We start from the raw sequence: 19,098 nt of genomic DNA on the forward strand, positions 1-19,098 counted from the left end.
AGGAGTGACGTGGCGCTGTGCCAAGTTCCCACTGCCTGGAGTGTGCACAGGGCACGCGGGCCAAGAGACAAGTCTCATTACACCGATTTCACAAGAAAGATCCAAGAAGTTTATTAGACCACAGCAAAATACGAAAATCATTAACGACCATAAAAGCCATACTCAATCAGTCAAGTGCCTCTTGGCACAATGCACCTATCCTGTACGCCATCCCTGGATCTCAGCTCCAACTAACGAGTGCCTTCAAATCAAGACCCTAACACAATGGGATCCCAGGGAGTAGCTTCAAAAGTCTTGCTACTATTACTAACATGGGAAGGAGTCCGGGGAATGAAATGCGGCAGGACATTCTGAATGTCCGGAGAGGGCCTGTGTGTCTAGGACTGGAGTGGGGGACAGGAGACACAAAACAGCAGGGACCTGACAGCAGGTTTCTCTCTTCTACTTCTTCCTGCCGCCTCTCTCCTTGAGGGCCAGGTGGATGATGGCGCCATTGGCCATGTTGTAGTAAGCCAGCGAGTTGGAATCCTTGATGAAGATGCCCTGGAAAGAGACAGTGTGCCTTGGCGTGAGGTCCCTGGCCTTGGACACACAACGTAGCCTGTCCATCTGCATGGCACACCTAGCAAACATGAGGGCTTGAGGGAAGGCGGGGGGCAAGGGACTGAAGGGCTCTGGCTCTACCCAGAATGCTTTTTCCTTCCTTCCAATCAACTGATGGACGCTCTTCCCCTTTGTCAATGTTTGGCTCAAAGCTCAACTTCCCAAGAAACTGCCCGACCAAGGCCATGGAGACCTTTGGAGATCACCTGAGCAACAGCCTCGCTTTACAGGAGGAAACTGAAGCCCAAGGCGGGATTTGGTCAAGTCCAAAAGGGTGAACACAGCACTACTATGTGACCCACCAGGAAGCAGGCAAGGCTGGACTACACCACCTGAGGTTGCCCTGACTGGGATGGCCTCAGCTCTGGGTCCATGACCTAGCACAGCACTCCCGAGGCACACCCCCAGATCCCTGTCCCCAGTCCTCAGGGCAGAGGGTTCCCTGGACTCCACACAAGATGGACTGCCGGAGCCTCACACTGGCACGCTCTGCAGCCCTGGCACCCCCGCCAGCACCTTCACTTCCGGGACAACTCAGAGGATCACTGCCCATCTCCCTGTGCATGGGGGACTTAGCTTCTGGCACAGCAGTGTTGGGACCTAAGGGAAGGGACTGGCACGCTCTGACGCACCTCGTACTGCAGTTTCTGTTTCCCTGCAGGCATGCCTGTAGCTTCGTGAATCTTCACTTTGATGACAGAGACCTGTGGGGCCAAGGAGAGGTCATTCGTGCCCTTGCAAAGGCCAGCAGAAGGAAGCTGTCCCTTGAACCCTTGGTCCCCATGCACGTGATACCGCTGGTGGCAGCAACCCCTACCTGGTCTGTGAGAGGCAGGGTGAAGACCAGCACCTGCCCATTCAGCTTCCATTCCGTCTTATCCTGCATGTTGGGCACCTGGACTTTGATGGACACTGGACCCTGCAAAACAGAAGGGGATCATTATGCCTGGGGACCCCTGAGCCAATCAGGAACTATGTTCTGCCATCCTGAGGGCACCCGGCTCTGGCCTGATTCTCTACTGACACACTTGTCATATTGTACAAGTCACACTCCCATATCAAGATGTGCTTTCTGTTTTCAAGTCCTCCTGCGAGTCTAGAGCTGAAATGAAGAGGTTGGGTAAGAACGCTCTGTGACACCAAAGAAGCACAAGTGTAAAAAAAAGTGGCCTGTAAAATCCAGACCCGATTCCCAACTCGGCTCGTGAGGTCTCAGCCTGCCTGAGCACTGCCTGTACAACAGAGCTGATCAGAGCGACGGCAGAGCCCTGCGGTGAGCCCCACACGGAAAAGCGTCCCAAGGTGAGCTCCACCCCTGCACTTCGCTAAGTGCCCAAAACAGGACTCTCTTAAGAATGAAAACAGAAGATTTGGTCAAACGCACTGAGCCGTCAGGGGCTGCGGCTGTTTCTCGCCTCCTCACTGGAGCCCAGCAGCTTCCCTGGGGTGCAGCAGCACCACGGTTCCCACCTTCCTTTACTCTAGCACCCCAGCAAGGGCGAGGACTGCAGCAAAGGCCACACTGAGTTCATGAACCACACCCGGGCTTGCTTCAGGTGTCCAGGGCCCTCTCACCGAGCTGTGCCCCTGTGCAGTGGCTCTCCCTATGGCCTCCAGAGATGCCACACCAGGGGACCAGCAACACTGTCACACTCAGCTCCTCTAGGTGTTAACCCACGTTTACTGGGCGTCCCATCAGTCAAAAGCTTCCACTGGCTAACCCAGACCCCGGAGGCCAACACCACGGGAGTGCAATGAGGTCAGCCGGGCACCACGTGACTAGGGTGAGACTGCAGCCCCTCCCCTAGACACCCCAGGCCACAGGTAGCACCCAGGGGTCACATACCTTGTTCCTGCGCAGGAACTCCTCCTCGGACATGAGACTGTCCTCTGTCTTGAGTTTCTTGGAGGCAGGCTCATCCTCCATGGGAGGTGGAGGGTGAACAGGGGGCATTGGGGCTGGAGCTGGGACAGGGGCCACAGGTGGCGCAGGCACAAAGGCTGCAAGGACAGGAACAGACAGACCCGTGAGTGGGGACAAGGGGCCCAGACTCAGGGCTAGTGAGGATGTGAGGTCTTTTGGCCTATCAGGTGTGAGGTGCCACTCTCCACTGAGTCTGGCAGCCAGCAGGTTCCCTGGCAGAGGGCCCAGGGAGGCTGCCCAGACTGTGCAGCGAGGGACTGGAGGAAGGGCAGGACCGATGTATGGAGCAGGCACCTGCCTGGGGCCTGACCCAGGTGCACAGGCACAATTCAGTCTATCTCCCCCAGGAGCTGCGGCCCCTACTGCTCCACTGGGCCGCACACCCAGCTGAAGAGCTGGCACTACTCCCAGCAGCCACTGCTCTGCAGACAATGCTTGGCCTGAAGCCCAACCCGATGGCCACGAGAGCGACACAACACACTGACCTGTTGGCACGATCATGGGTGGTGGCCGGGGTGCCATGATAGGAGGTGCTGAGGGAGGCATGGGCACCACATTGATCCTGGGTGCGTGGATGATGGGTGGCATGGGCGCAATCACCGAGCCCGGGGGCAGCCGGACCACAGATGCCATCGGGGGCCGGGGCATGACAGGTACCGCAGACACAACTGTAGTACGGACGGGAGGTGGCATCTGCGAGAAGGAAGAGACCCAGAGGTCACAGGAAGCCAAGACTGGGCCCCAAGGGCACGTGCAGCTGGCAGTGAGCCACCTGGAGCTCTGAGAACGGGCGCTGGACAGCTCCGATTCTGCCCCGCGTGGCCCAGAGACTGCAGTCTCACACGGGGCATCTGAGAGAAACTCTGCAACGACAGAACCAGGGCCACTTTCTCCACGCGGGACTCAGACGATCGGAGTGGAGTCCATCACTGACCCTGACTCAGCCTCCTGGAGGCCAGCAGGCCTGAGACGCAGGAAGCCCTGAGGCCCGTCCACCTCAGATCTGCTCCTCACCTGCCACTCGCTCCCTGCCCATTCCAATCCTCCCCTGTGGATGGAAGACTGGCTTCGAGGTGCTCCATTTAAAGGGTTCTTTTTAACTTGACTCACGAGCACTCAGAATTGCTGTTAAAGAGCAGCCACGCTCAGTCAGCAGAATTCAACCCCGGGGACTGAACTCTTTAGTCAATTACAGGGGCCGGCACTGTGGCATAGCAGGTAAAGCCACCGCCTGTGGTGCCGGCATCCCATGTGGGCGCTGGTTTGAGTCCTTGCGCTCCACTTCCCATCCAGCTCTCTGCTTGGCCTGGGAAGGCAGTAGAAGATAACCCAAGTCCTTGGGCCCCTGCACCCACGTGGGAGATCTGGAAGAAGCTCCTGGCTCCTGGCTTCGGATCGGTGCATTCTGGCCGTTGCAGCCAACTGGGGAGTGAACCAGCGGATGAAGACCTCTCTCTCTCTCTGCCTTTCAAATAAATAAATTAAATAAATCTTAAAGTGAGTCACAGGCTGGCTGCTGGCTTACCGCGGGTGGGCGAGGCACTGAAGTGATGGGTGGGGCTGAGCTGGGGATGTTCGTGGCTGAAGACGGAGGTGGCGGCTGCTGGGGGATTTCATTGGGCTTGCTGGGGCCAATCTTCTCTTTGGTGTCGTCCTCTGGCACCAGGCCCTTGGCCTTGTGGATGGCCTCAATCTGCTCCTGGAGGGTGATGTTGGCCTGCGCGGCCTGCTGAGTGCGGGCCATGCTGCCCGAGTGGCCATCCCAGGTCACCTGCCAGGGAGAGCAACGCCAGAGATTGTCAGGACTCCTGGGACTTAAGCCCGGACGGGGCAGGTCAGGGCAGGGAGGGCACCAGGATCCCCTGCAGCCGCACCTTCTCCTCCGGCTTCTGGATCTCCTCCTCGCCGATCTTCTTCCCGATGGCCGTTTCCTCAACACCGAAGATGTCAGTTCGCCGCTCAGCCAGCTGCTTCAAGCTGCTCTCAATATCCAGACCTGCACGCAGTCACACATGGGGGCAGGCAGCAGGGATGAGAACTAAACTCAGTGCCTGCTGACAAGGCAGCAACTTGCCTCGTGCGCAGGGCAGAGGCGGCAGACTCTGGGCCCCAGCACAGCACTCCCATGCGCTGGGGAAGGCTGTCCAGTTGGCCCTACGCCTCAACACCCAGCGCCAGCGCCTGTCCGATCCCTGGCTCACACGGGAAGGTGGGCCAGAGAAAGCAGCTGTGAGGACAGGATGCCAAGACGACTGAGCAGCAGTCAGGACGAAAAGCCTGGTCCCTTGCTGGCACAACACCCTCCCTACGGTGCTGCAGGCGCCAGCCCACCAGGTTTCACCCCAAGGAGCTCGGTGTCCCAGCCATCAGCGTCCTCATGCTAGGGCAGCATGGGAAGGGAGCACCCCTCCTAGCCGTAAGGGGCCCGTCATCTATACCAGCGCCTGCCTCTGGAACATTCCGAGAGAGCTCCTGTGTAACACAGAAGGCTTCATCCACCCTCAAAAGCTGCTGGTAGCCGTAATCACTGCTTCCTGTTTGCTTAAAGCAACGCAACTGCGACCCGCAGACTGCCACGGGCTGGGCAGGGCCCCAGCTCACCTGGCGCATACACCTCATCGTCGCTCTGCTTCTCACGGATGGAGCGGTCCCGCTGCTCCAGCCAACGGGGGTCAAGGAGCCCGATGCGCATGTGTTCCTGCATCTTGCTGGCAGGGATCTTCTCCCCCGTGATGGGAGACACGAGATACTCATCCGGGGCAGGGGCCGGAGGCAGGGGCTTGGAAGCTAAAAGGAAAAGACTTCTGAGAACACCGCAGGGGTGTGTGTGTGTGTGTGTGTGTGGCCTGGTGAAGAGGTGGCATTTCATTCATGCATCATTCAAGTGAGACACATCCACTCAGTGCCACCCTCGAGCCTGGCACCAGGGCACCAAAAGTGACGAGGCCTGTTCTAGAGAAGGCGATCAGTGCTTGTACAAGGCTGCCTTGAGACCTCCCGGTCTATGGAATGAGCAGGGCACACAGGTCTGGGAGCAGCCATACCTTTGGGATCATAGTCTTTGCGGACGATGACTTGGTCTGGAGTTGGGGGCAGAGGTGGAGGCATGGGCGTCTCTGGAGGTGGGGGCACTTTTTGCCCTTCTTCTTCATCATCTGAACCCTGAAATGCAAAGCCATGGTAGGTCTCAGAGAGGGCACAGAGCCACCTCCCTGTGGCTAAGCCCCGGAAGCCGAGGATAGCAAAGAGTCTTGGCCCCCGCCAGGCCATGTCCACGTGCTAAGCCTCGCAGGGCAGCCGAGGCCAGCCGGCAGCAGGCCAAGCTGCTTCCTCACAGCATGAATGGGAGCGCTGGGGGCCATGCGCTAACACTCCTCCCAGGCACTTCCAGCAGTTGGCACCAGGCAGTCCCAAGAGGCCAAGGGCACTTAACACACTGGGGAGGGGTGTCAGGCGTGAGTCAGTACTCAATGCAGCCGCTCACAGGGCAATGCTGGGAGGGAGCGAAAAAGTCAATTCCCACAGACACAGGGGCCCTTTCTTCTCGGGCTGCACACAAATTCTTTTTGGAGGGGGGAGAGCAGGGTAGCTCTGGAGACTATGCTGCTCGGAAGGCCTGGGCTGCACGGGCAGGGCCGTCTGGAAGGAGTGCACACCACGTTTAGAACAGCTCTGGAACTGCTGATCATCCGGGGCTGGCTAAATGCACCCGCATGGGGTGGTGCAGGGAGCTCCTAGGCGAGGGCTGCAGTGGGGCAGGGAGTGCAGTGCCTCTGGGTCGAGGGGAAGGCCACAGAACAGGGTCGGCACAGCTTCTAGATCCTGGCCTGCGAATGCACCTGTTTTCAGAGCTGCAGAGAGGCTCCGAGTTGCCTGGGCTTGAGCAGCTGCCTGGCCTCGTGCCGGGCCTGCGCCTCCCAGGCCATCGCTGGTCCTGGTGGACGTCAGCCCGACCGCCGGGAGCTGCAGGGGAGAGGTCACCCGCAGGCCCGCCCGGGAGCTCACCTCATCCATGTCTTGCACCTGGGTGTCCTGGTCCAGCTGGGAAGGAGGCTCCTCTGCCTTCTCCTGTTTCTCATCCTCCTCATCAGACTCAACCTCCATCTCAACCTCCTCGCTCTCCCCGAACTTCTCGTATCGCTCCTGAATAAGGATGCGCGCACCCAGCTCCTCCGGCGTGGTGGGGGGAGGGAAGTTCCCTGGAACAGGGAGAGCCGAAGTCAAAGGGCTGCCCTACCAAAGGCCACCCCTTGCCCATCTGTCTGGAGGCGAGAGCTTGGGAATGTGTCCGATTTCTCTGCCCTCAGATGCCCAGCACGATCTGGTTTATAGGATTTAGCTCAGGCAAAGCGGTAGAAATGAAGTCTTCCGGCAACAGAGAGGAGACAGACACTGAAAAAGCCGCTGGGGATCCCGCTGCTCCCAGGGAACACGTCCACCGGGTCTCCAGGGCAGGGCCGGCGCCGAGCTCCTGGCTCCCGTCTGGAGGCTCTCCTCACACCTACCTTGCTCATTGGGCTGGAAGTCCACTGTCTCCACCACCACAAAATCATGCCAGTCAATCTGGGCATAGGCCACCCGCTCCTTCTCCTTCTCCTCCTCCTCCTTCTTCCTCTCGCGCTCCTGGAACTTGGCCCACTCCACGCGGTAACACACCTGCAGGGAGGGGCAACAGCATGGCACAGAGGTGGATGGCTCAGCCCCCAGGGAGGCTCTAACCCCCAGGGCCTCCACCAAAGCCAGCAACTCCTTAAGAGCAGGATGCTCCTCTGCCCTCAAAGGAAACTTCCTGAAGCAAACTACAGCAAGCCCAGAGTCCGGACAGGACGGAAATTCTAAATGCTACAGAAACCCTCCATCTGGGACCCAAGATTTCTGCTTGAGTTGGCAAGGAGCTCAGGCCTCCCAGGGTGGCAAAACCTCCAGGAAGCCTGTGGCCTCAAGAGAAACAGCAGTGGGAGAAACAGAAGCCTTCACATAGCAATTAAAACCAGCCAGCACCAATGTGCCTCCTGGACTCTGACAACCTGAGGGCTTCAAAGGGCATCTGCCACTGGAGGGCCGGGGATGGCCTTCGAGACAGAGAAGAAAGAGGGAGCTCTGTTAAAACTGACAGTGGAACAGAAAGCAGTGCCACGCTGGGAAACACAGGGGATCCAGGTTTCTTTGGTTCTGTGGCCACAAGGCCTTTCACCCCAGCATTCCAAGCCTGCAGCGGAACAGGGCGCTGCCGCCTGGCCTGTGTCCAAGCACCAAACGGAACTCATGTGGTGGAGCTCGTACCATTAGTAACTGCTTGCAAGAAATCACACCGAGTTTACCTGATCCAAAACTTCTCGGGGGTTTTCAGCCTCTTTCTTGAGCTTTGTAAATAAGCCTTTGGGTGGAATCAGAATCTGAAACGGAAGAGTTAAAGCCCCTGTCAGCATGTCAACCGGGGACAAAGAAGGGGCCTTCCTGGCCTGGGCTCAGGTGCAGGAGATGGGAAAGCGGGGGATTCTGGGTCCCAATCCCAGCTCCAGCTGGCTGTGGGACTCTGGCCAAGTTACTCAGCCCTAGGAACTTGGTTTCCTTCTATAAAATAGCAACAACCCCACCTAAAGTCAGCACCGTCGACTTAAAAAGGTCGTTCCAAGGATTAGCAGGAACACGTACTTGAAGCCTGGTAGACCACCCAGAACACAGCTGCTCTCAGGAGACCCATCTGCTGTCCCTCTGCAAGTGCTCCTCAGGCTACTGCTGACTCCACGGAGCACCCCTCCCGCCCCACCCCTGCCTTCTTCCCCACAGTGTGCAGCACCATCTGAGGCACATGGGCACTGCACTTGTCTCCTCCTCACTAAGCTAGAGACTCCACTAGGACAGGAACTGGGGCTCTGTTCAGTTACATCCCAGCGCCTTAAGTGCTGGCTGACACTCAGTGCGCATTTACTGAAAGAGCGCACGCAGCCTGTGTTCTAAGCAAAGTGGCCCAGCCCTACCACTCTCGCTACCTCTGCCCCGGGATGTATCTGCTCCAAGTCTTCCACGGCTCGAGACACACCTGTGCCCTCAAATTACAGCAGTAAACGCCAACACTCAAGGTGAAGGAAAGAACCCGGAAAGTAACAGAATGAAGAGGGTTCTGGGAGCAGGCACTTAGCCTAGCTGGAAAGATGCCAACTAAGACGCCCCCGTCCCACTCCAAGGTACCTGGTGGGTGTGAGACCTGGCTCTGGCTCCTGACTCTATTTCTGGCTAATGGAGACCCTGTGAGGCACAACGGTGGCTCACATAACTGAGCTCTCGCCACACATGCGGGAGATCAGGATTGGGTTCCTGGCTCCCAGTTTCATTGCAGGTTATTTGGGGAATAAGCCAGCAGGTGGGATCTCTAATAAATAAATAAAAGTAAACGAAAAGGGGTCTGGAGACCTTTAACACTGTGAAGTGTTAAAGGAGAAATGAAGCCAGAGCCACTGAAAACCGATACTGCGCATTTACAGCCACGCTTTGGCCTTCAATAATTGTTACTTCAGCTACCTTCACAGCTCCTAGATTTGGTTATTTTCTAAACACACACATTTTTACAGTTCTTTCTAGTTATATGCTTGGCATGACTGAAGCTGGAGAAAATCCAAGTCCTTTCACGTTAGACTTTTAATACATTGTTGGTGGATACCAAGAACAGATGTGCAGATCACCCCCTGAAATGAGAAGGAAAACAACCTCCACTAAGTGTAGCAAGTGGGGCCAGCGTGGTAGCACAGAGGATAAGGCCACTTCCTGCAATGCAGCATTCCATACGGGTACCTGTTCAAGTCCCTGCTGCTCTACTTCCAACCCAGCTATCTGCTACCAGCTTGGAAAAGCAGTGGAAAATGGCTCATGCCACTCACAGGAGAGACCTGGAAGAAGCTCCTAGATTCTGCCTGGCCCACGGCCAGCCACTGCAGCCATCTGGGGAGTCTATCAGTGGATGGAGGATCTCGCTCTCTCTTTCAAATATACAAATCTCTTTAAAAATGTAACAAGAAAACCAATCGTTACTGATTTCCTTTGCAATGAATTAAAGATCTGATGATTTTAATTATCAGTATTGTTAGGATACAACTTTTTAAAAAATAATTTATTTAATTCAGAAGCAGAGACAGAAAGGAAGCTCCTATCCCATTGGTTCTTTCCAAATGCCCACGATGGCCAGAGCTAGGCCAGGAGCTCAACCCAGGTCTCCACACGGGTGGCCGGGGCCCGAGTACTTGAGCCACTACTGCTGCCTCTCAGGGTCTGCGTTAGCAAGAGGAGACACGAGCTGGAGCTGGCGTTGAACTCAGGCACACTTCTATGTAGAAAAAGTAGTTTGATTTGCATTTAAAGGAAAAGCTGAATCAATCTACAGATGTCACGTTTCTTCAGCTGGTCTGCTCAGCTGCCCCACAGAGAAGCCATGCCCCGGTGGACTGAGTGCTCCCAGAGGTGAGACGCCCCCCTTCCCGCACAGCACCTTGGTGTACTGTTCCACCAGCTTTGTGAAGTAGTTGAAGAGGCTGTGCTGCGGCCGCAGGAAGTCAAACTGGTAGTTGCGCTGCTCCTTCTGCATGAGCTGGGTCAGGAACTGGCGCCCGTTCCTGGCCACAAACTGGGCCGTGAGCTTCACCACATCCAGGTCAAAGGCTGAGATGGAAGGGGGGTCGGCGATGAACTCAAACTCAGGAGGCGGTTCTTTGGGCACGATGGTCTCTTGGATCACCTGAGCCTGGACCTAAGACCCAGAAGGAGTGTAAGGCGCAGGGTGCACTGGCTCCAGGGAGCGGGGAGGAGCACGCCTGAGCAGGAGAGCTGTGGGCCCTGTGTGTCCGTTCTCACGCACACAGCACTGGTGTTTGGCATGAGAGTGCTCTCACTCAAAAGAACATCAATTTCTCAGCCAACTGTGGCCTCAACTTCCTGAACAGCTTTAACTAGCTGTCTGTAACTCTGCTCCTGCCCTGAAACCGAGGGCTAAAACGGGTGGTGGAAGAGTTGACAGGAACGTGGCTTATTAGAGCAGGGGGATGGAAATGCATTAAGGACCACGTACACGCAGGGAATCCCAGTGGGCAAGTGCTTCTCTAGCTCTACATGAACCACAAGGCGATACACCAGGTACCGTGAATCCTCCTTACAAATGAGGACGCGGAGGCAGCCTGAGGCCCTCGGAGCAGGAAGTTGCAACACAAGGTTTTAGAACCCGACTTCAGCCTTTACATCCCACTACAAAACAAGGGGCTGTCTTCTCCACCACGGTTCGGAGTACAGCAAGGTGGAAGGGACCAGTCCGGTTCCACACAGGAGGCAAAGCATGCTGGCCCTTCCTGTCTTCATTCACAACTTAACAGTCCCTAGGGCCGGCTTCAACCCTCCTGAGCCCAGCGCAGGGAGGCTGGCAGCACGGCGGTCAGAGGGGAGGGCCCTGGGAAAGACTGAAGGGAAGGGATGGCACAAGGAGGGCCCCACAGGCCCCACTGCTCCCTTCAGCAAAGCCAGGTAGGAGGTCCTTCCCATACCACAGCACTCACGGTCAAAGCCTTGGGTAGCTACACCCCCCAAACCCTCAACTGTCAAAGAATCGCTCTGCTGACCTCACGCAACCCCTGGGAAGTCACTGACACGGCTCCTAGGGCACTGATCGTGGATCCTGGGGAGCAGGGCTCAGGGAATGCCAACTGTCACTGGGACCTCTCGGAGAGACTCTACGGGTCTACCTGTGTAAGGTGGCTAACAGCTTGGACCGCACAGTTAATCATGCACCCATCCCCGTGCTCACCTCCCTCTTGGCCCCGGGGAAGTGTAGGGTAGGGGCTGAGCTCCAAACCTTCTGGGGCAGCTGCTGCTGGGTGGCCTGCTGCTGCTGCTGCATAACCTTGGGGATGGCGGCTGAGGGCTCCTGGGCCTTCCCCTCCTTGAACTCGCTGACCTTGTGGCGGTAGTAGGCATGGTAAGGGTCATTGGGGTTCAGGAAGTTGAACTTGGGGTTGTTGATCTCATTCTGTCGTATCCTGGCTTCAAACTCAGGCCCGTTTCTGGAAGGAGGGAAAAAGAACCCTTGTGACTGCTCAGACACAAAACACTGGCCCCTCAAGCCTCCAGGCACCAGCGGCCAATGCCATCTGCCTCAGGGCCTCCTGGCCGACGACTCCACCACAGTGCACCCCGGCCCTCCATCGTGTTCTGCTCCTCAGCCAATTCAGCCACTTCCAAAACCTCCACCGCTACTGCTTTTGTCTTCTTTACCTTTCAAAGATTCATTTTGTTTATTTGAAAGGCAGTCACACAGAGGCAGAGAGAGAGGAAGATCAGAGAGAGAGAGAGAGAGAGAGATCGATCTTCTATCCGCAAGGTCACTCCCCAAGTGACCCCGATGGGTAGGGCTGGGCCAGATCTAAGATAGAAGCCAGGAGCCTCTTCCAGGTCTCCCATGTGAGTGCAGGGGCCCAATCCCTGCTTTCCTAGGTGAATTAGCAGGGAGCTGGATCAAAGTGGAATACCTGGGACTTGAACTGGCGTCCATATGAGATGCTATGACACAATACCCACCCCTGCTTTTGTCTTTTAAAAAAAGACAGGGTTGGAGCTGTGGTGTAGTAGGTAAAGCTGCCACCTGCAGTGCTAGCATCCATATGGGCACCAGTTAGTCCCAGCTGCTCCACTTCCGATCCAGCACTGTGCTATGCCCTGGGAAAGTGGTGGAAGATGATCCAAGTCCTTGGGTCCCTGAACCTGCATGGGAGATCCGGAAGAAGCTCCTGGCTTTGGACTGTTGCAGCTCTGGCCAGTACGGCCATTTGGGGAGTGAACCAATGGACGGAAGACCTCTCTCTCTCTGCCTCTGCCTCTCAAATAAATAAATAAATCTTTAAATAAACAAAGTCAGAAGAAAATTCTGTTTAAAAAAAGGAAGATACATATTACTTCTTGAAGTAACCCTTTATAACAAAAGGTAAGCAAAAGTGAATACAATGAGAACAAAACAATACTGTCAATGTTCAGCCGCAAGTTTCCTGAGACTAATTCTCTTAGTTAACAGGGGAGATACAGCAAGTGTTAGAGAAGCTTGAAGAAATACTAGCCCCAGATGGAGACTCTGCCCTCTGGGTGGGTGATGAGAAGGACTGAGACACACGAGAATTAGATGACCTGATCATGCCTGGTCGGAGCGCTAAGACTTGCTGCTGTGTCTCCACTGTCTATCTCCCTGGGATGGGCCCCCAGTCTGCCTACCTCGGAAACTTCAGGATGATGGAAAAAATGTCCCTGGTATGTTATTTGGGGAGCTCTGATTTAGCCCCAGGTGGGGCTGCTGCCGGCCAGGTCACTCCACTCTCCTCACACCGGCGCAACCCTGGTCCTGCCAGAGAAGGCCAGAGACAGGCTGCAGGCAACACTGCGCACCACATTAAAAATCACATCAACCCCTACCACAGTACCACACTGAAAGCCAGCAACACCTGAGCTAGCGCTTCAGCAAGTTCCTGTCACATCCTGTGGAGTGACCAACACCATAAGGTCTCGTCTACGGCCATACCACCCTGAACCCGCCCGATCTCGTCTGACCTCGGAAGCTAAGCAGGGTCGGGCCTGGTTAGTACTTGGATTGACACCATGAGGTCTCAATGTGGCAGTGCACTAGTCCAGCGGAACCTCCTGCTTTGGGAAGATGCGTTTCCCCCTTACATAAGGCAGACCACACGAGGAAGGCGAGCGCCCACTTAATCTCCACTACACCAGGCTGCCGGACACAGCAGATGCCCAGGCAGGAGGAAGGCCCAGCCTGTCTCCTCCATCACTGCTTCCTAAGCCATAACCTCCCCACATCTGGGAACAACTGGAACAATGAACCGACCACAAGGCACATCTGTTCCTTCCCAGCTACTCTGCTGCTGCTGATTCGCTCACTGTGAATTTTAGAACGACATCCTCTAACACAAGGAGTCCATCTCAGCAGAAAAAGACATGATTCTGACTCAACCTAGTCAGGGGGACTTTTCAAGGGTAATTTCTACTTCAGTTTTTAGACAGGAAAAAAACAGGGAAGGGAAAACCTAACCCAGAGAAAAAAATTCCTTTTGGCAAACCACACTCAGCCGACTTCTACTGTCTTTCCCATGAGCTCCTACGAGGCAGGAAACATGCAGCCGGGTTCTGCCGGCTTTGCCCCAGGGCGAGACACTGGTCTGTCCCTCTGCTGCAACGTGAACAAAATCACGCTTGCCAATTTGAGCAGTGCCCAGAAATGCAATTACCATAGCGCTCGCATCCACATCTAGAGGTAGGGGTGTATGCATAGTTTTAAGTAAACTTTGACAGATAAAATTTTTATTGCCATGGCAGCAAAAGATGGCACAAAATTACTAGAAAGCTATTTGGCAAAATGTTTAAGAAGTGTTTTTTTTTCTCCCCCTTAAACTGCAGGCCTATCATTAAAAAAAAATGAGATTTACTTATTTGTTTGGAAGGCAGAGTGAGAATGAAAGAAAGAGAGATCTTCCATCCAATGGTTTACTGCCCAATTGGCTGCAAAAAGCCAGGAGCCTGGAACTCCACCTGGTAGCCCACATGAGTGGCAAGGGGCCCAAGCACTTGGGCCATCAGTCACCACTTTCCAAAGGCACATTAGCAGGGCGCTGTCGGGAAGCAGGGCAGCTGAGACTCGAACGGGTGCTCTGAAATGGGGAGCTGGCGTTGTAAGCAGTGGCCGAACCACACTGCGCCCCAATGCTGATCCCAAGACATCTTTAAAAAAATGCTTTCAGCCCGTAAAGTACCACACAGGATTTTCTTCTAAGGCAACAACCTACAAAGGAAAGAAAATACCCAGAGGCTCCGCGCAGCTTCATTTGGCAAACGGAAACACTGGAAGTGATCTCAAAGGAAAGAGAGAGGAGACGGCTGAGCCAGGCAGGCCCGTCACCTGGCCACGGCGCATCCCCCCCGCAGAGGGAGAGACCACAGGGCAACACGGAGAAGTGCTCGCAACACAGGGCAGAAGGGGAAGCATGATGTGAGAGAACCTGTGGGCATCTCAGGGATGTACAAAGCAGGCCAAGGGCTAGAGGAACACATGAACACAGTTGGCAGAGATTATCTGCTGGCGAGACAGAGGATTCTTCACCAAGCACTCTTTTCCTACTTACTCTGTTTTTAAAGTATCAGGGGAAAAGGGTGCTGCTGACACAGTCAATCTTTATCCTATTTTTATTTATTTATCTGAAAGACAGTCAGTCCCCATCACTGATGTACTCCTCACATGTCGGCAATGGCCAAGGCTGAGTCAGGCTGAAGATAGAAGCCCAGAACTCAATCGGGCTTCCCCATGTGGGAGGCAGGGCCCAAGCACTTGAGCCATTACCTGCTTTCTCCCAGAGTGCATCAGCAGGTAGCTGGAACTGGGAGTGGAGTAGGGGCTCGAACTCATGCACTCCAATATGGGATACAAATGTCCCAAGAGGCTTTTTAACCACTGTGCCAAATGCCTGTCCCTAGATGTTGATCTTAAACACAACACCTGCTGCCCTGAATCGGATGCAGCCTAATGTTCTATCAGGCACAGAGCAGCTTGTGACAGAATTCTCAGGTTGATCTAAGCCCTTGAAACGTGCTGGGACGAATCCATACAATTACTCTGTTGTTTCGTGAAAGCAGACCAAGCAGGGTAAAAATCAATTTCTGTATTTATTAGGAGGCTGGGAGGGAAGGAACATCTATGAAACGACGTATGGTGATGGGGATGCTGCTTCAAGGAGTGGCCCCTGGAGGGCAGCTGCCTTCAACGAGGGCAGCCCCCTGTTCAGGGCCAGCTACTGCTTCCAGGAGAGGAGCCGTCTAGTTCACTAAGAAGCCAGAAATCTAGACTTCTTATGATACCTCACTTCAAAACAACTGCAACTAACTGGAATTAAAAAACAAAAAAAACTGGAGATGTGGGCAGCGTTGTGGCACCGTGGGTCGAGCCACCACTTGTGATGCCAGCATTCCATGAGTGCAGGTTTGAGTCCTGGCTGCTCCCTTTCGGACGCAGCTCCCTGCTAACGTGCCTGGGAAAGCAGCAGCAGATGGCTCAAGTGCTTGGGTCCCTGCCACCAACGTGGGACACCCAGATTGAGTTCTAGGCTCCTGGGTTCAGCCTGGCCCAGCCCCGGCCGCTGTGTGTGGCCATTTAAGAAGTGAACCAGCAGATGGAAGATCTCTGTCACTCTGCCTTTAAAAAAAAAAGAAAGAAAGAAAGAAAAAGAAAACTATGAGGACAAACAAAACATCCAAAGGCTTAACAGGGCTGCTGGCTGCCTAAAGTAGGGTGTGTGTAGCCCTTGTGAATGCAACGGCTGTAAGGGAGATTCTACCGAAGGCTGCGTGGGCACGTGTAGTGTCCGGGCTGGGGCAGGCACTCTATGTCTATGCCACCGAGGAAGACAGCAACACCTGCTCAGTGCACCTCAGCGGCTCAGTCCCATCACCTGCCTTCTGTTTCAGCAATCCCAAGATGGCACGTTATGCGCTTCAGCAAATGGGGCTTATGAAGCTCTGTGGGGCGCGATCCTGGCACCATAACGGTCACCTCCCCGCTGCATCTCCTCAAGCCAATGGCTCCAGCACGGACACCAACACCGTCCGCACCACAGCAGGTTCTAGGGACGTCCTCACGCCTGTTCTGCAGGCAGAAGCTCCTGTGACTGTGGCGCTGGGCGTGACTCGCACCCTGGCCATGGTGCTGTGTCAGAGACGCCACGGCCATGCTGTGGTTTCAGATGAATGAGCAAGCCTGAGCCAACAGCACCCCTGTAAACCCCACACCATCCTGCGCCAACTCGAGTGCTGGTCCACCGCGCAGAGCAGCCACGTTACCTGGCCACGAAGCTGGCAGTCTTGTCAACGATATTCCTGACCTCGGGCGGAGGGTAAATAATCCCCACCACGGGCTTCGACGGGGTGGAATCCTCCTTTGAAGATGCATCTTCTTCTGGTGGCTGTGAAACAGGAAGAACAAATGAGGTCTTGGCTTGGGGCAGGATCCCCATGGTTCCGTTTTCCCCAGATGCTGTCTGCAAGAACACATGGCACCGGCACAGGCTGCCCCGGAGGAAGCCGGGACGAGAGCAGCCTCCCTGGTTCCCTGCAGCTACCCGTCTCCATGGGACCGGGAATCTGCATTGTGACCAAGTGCCCAGGTGACTCAGACACAGGCCTCTGACCACCGTCTGAGAAACACGCTCCAATATCCAGGTGGCCGTGTTGCAACCCTGCCTCCAGCACTGTGTGCCATGCGGAGTATTCAGTTGTTTGTTGAATAAAGAAAACGGGAAATTCCTTCGGCCTTGAATGCCCTTGCCCTCTTCCTCTTCCAGTCTCAGCCACCATTCAGGCCTAGATGTTCTGTGAAACGCCACCGCAACAGTCAACATCGACTATCCCTGAGTCTCTCCCCAGCAGCTTTTCCCCTTGTAAAACAAAGGCCAGGCCGCTCGGCTCAGAAAACTCCCTGCCGCCGCCTCCTCCTGCCCACTTCCTCCCCTGCCTGCTGATCCCCAGCCCAGGGCTCCTGCCCAGGTCAACACCACCCCCCACAGCCTGCCACACACTGTGGTGGTCGGTGGTCGTCCGGGTGGGACTGGGGACCATTCCTTCGCATCCCCCAAAGCCTCATCCTCACGTCCTTCCTTCTCACTCCTCCCTCCACCCAAGTTTCCCGACTGGCTCCCTACAATGTGGAGACCCCCACAATTCTGTTCTAGGTTCTTTTCACGGTATTTGTCCTCATTCAGCCCGCACAGCCGTGCCCTCCGCTTCCCCTCCCAGGCTGGGCTCAACAGTCCTGCCCACACCAGTGTCCCAGAGCGTCAGGCTGGACTCAGACACAGGACTGGGCCCTTTCAAAGCTAACCACTCTCCTCTTGGCTACCCAGTCAATCGGACCAGAAACTTGGGGCCCCTCGCCCTTCCTAGGCTCCACGTTCGCTGGCATACCGTTTCTCAAGCACAGAGCAGCCCCAGCTCTTTACATCGTTTTGACTCTCACGAGAGCACTACAGAGCAAGTACTCTACCACCCCACATTACAGATGACAAAACTGAGGACTGGAGAGCTTAACGGCTCTGAACAGAACCAGATCCCAACGGAGCACTCTGGTGGGCACCATCTGCCATTCCTTTCTTGCCATCCCCTCCTCCCTCCCACCGCCCCGCCAGGCCCGGCCCCCAACACCATCTCCACAATGCCTCGCCTTCCTACTGACGGGCCACATCACAGCCTGCCTGGCTGAAACTCTGAAACACACGTCACTCTCCAGCTTGCGACCCTTCCTTTTCTACACCGTCCACAAAAAAAAGCTCAAATCCTAAGACCCGCACCTGCCGCCACCTTTCTCCCAGCCACACTGTGGTTCACTCCCCCCGGCTACTCTTGCTTTGCTGTCTGTCACACTCGTTGTCTGGCATCACCTTGACAATTTTCCCTAGGGGCTGGGAAAACGCCAGACACGCACAGAGGCACTTACGTACCTGGGGAAGGGTCATGCTCCCGCTGTGTTATGAACCCAAAGCGGTGACTGGTACGGCGAATGCATCAAGACCGCTAATTCCCTTTCTTAATCACCTACCTGGAGAACTACTTATCCTAATAAAAACAATTCGCCTGTCACTCCTATGGGCCTCCCAGCCTCCATCTCCCCTCTACCCTGGCAAGCCACACTGACGTCATTACTGTCTGCTACTGTTATCACGGGGCTCATCATGCCATCCTGCAACTACCTGTGTGCGTGATACTTTTTATCATAGGGCGTATCACGTGGCAATTATTTGCGTGCCATCTTCTGCCCTCAGCTTTTACAGGCTGGCTTGCACCGTTACCGCTTACAAGCAAACCGGACAATAACCATGTGTGTATTCACCTCTGCCTGTCTATCCAGGCTGGATCGTGACTCACCCCGGTCAAAACGGAACCTGGCTCAGGGTGAGGGTGAACTTGATGCTGAGCACTAACACCCAGATCGGGGGGCAGTGGGCAGCGACTGGGGACCATTGAGCCCAAACGCTGCACACCAGTGGGTGGGCGCGATGGACGCATCTCACACCCGAGCGGATTACTCCGGGACCTTATGCACATGCAGGCTCCAGTTCAGGAGATCCAAGGTGGAGAGTTCGCGTTTCTACAAAGCCCGCAGGCAGGGCCGCTGCTGCTGACCCCAAACTACTTCGAGGACCCCTGCCCTAGAGCGCTCATTTCGCCGCCTCCTGGGATCTGCAGTCCCGCCAAGCCCGCCAAGTCCTCCAAAGCGGCCACTTCTTCCCGCAAAAAATAACGAACGCCCGCGCCGGAGGGGAGGGCCGAGGCCTAGGCAGGCTTGCAAGGGTTGCCAGTCGGGGTGCCGGGGGCGCAGTACCTGTTTGGGCTCGGCGACCACCGGCGGCGGCGGAGGCACCGCCTGCACCGGTCCGGCCGGCATGACTGCGACGCTCAGGGCAGCCAGCCCGCCTGGTTGTCGGTAACTCTTGCTCTAGGAACACAGCCTCCACGCTCGGGAGGTACGAAGAGCTCGCAAGATGGCGGCGACCGAGCGA

The 19,098-nt window shown here is 55.6% G+C and overlaps 1 protein-coding gene across 1 annotated transcript; it reads right to left on the reverse strand.

Annotated features, from left to right (window-relative positions):
* Positions 1-86: 86 nt before the first annotated feature.
* Positions 87-19,092, reverse strand: SF3A1 (splicing factor 3a subunit 1). The gene is made up of 16 exons (XM_002721169.6): positions 18,921-19,092; positions 16,388-16,509; positions 11,361-11,568; positions 10,011-10,268; positions 7,849-7,923; positions 7,033-7,183; positions 6,533-6,726; positions 5,572-5,689; positions 5,129-5,314; positions 4,402-4,523; positions 4,053-4,298; positions 3,013-3,220; positions 2,450-2,604; positions 1,421-1,522; positions 1,236-1,307; positions 87-543 (listed from the first exon to the last, which is right to left on the reverse strand). The coding sequence occupies exons 1-16, from the start codon at positions 18,981-18,983 to the stop codon at positions 442-444; spliced, it is 2,382 nt and encodes a 793-aa protein (XP_002721215.1). The 5' UTR covers positions 18,984-19,092; the 3' UTR covers positions 87-441.
* Positions 19,093-19,098: the final 6 nt, after the last annotated feature.

This window comes from Oryctolagus cuniculus, chromosome 21 (assembly GCF_051225735.1).
Source record: "Oryctolagus cuniculus isolate XC-2025 breed Fujian yellow rabbit chromosome 21, ASM5122573v1, whole genome shotgun sequence".
Taxonomy (NCBI): Eukaryota; Metazoa; Chordata; class Mammalia; order Lagomorpha; family Leporidae; genus Oryctolagus; species Oryctolagus cuniculus.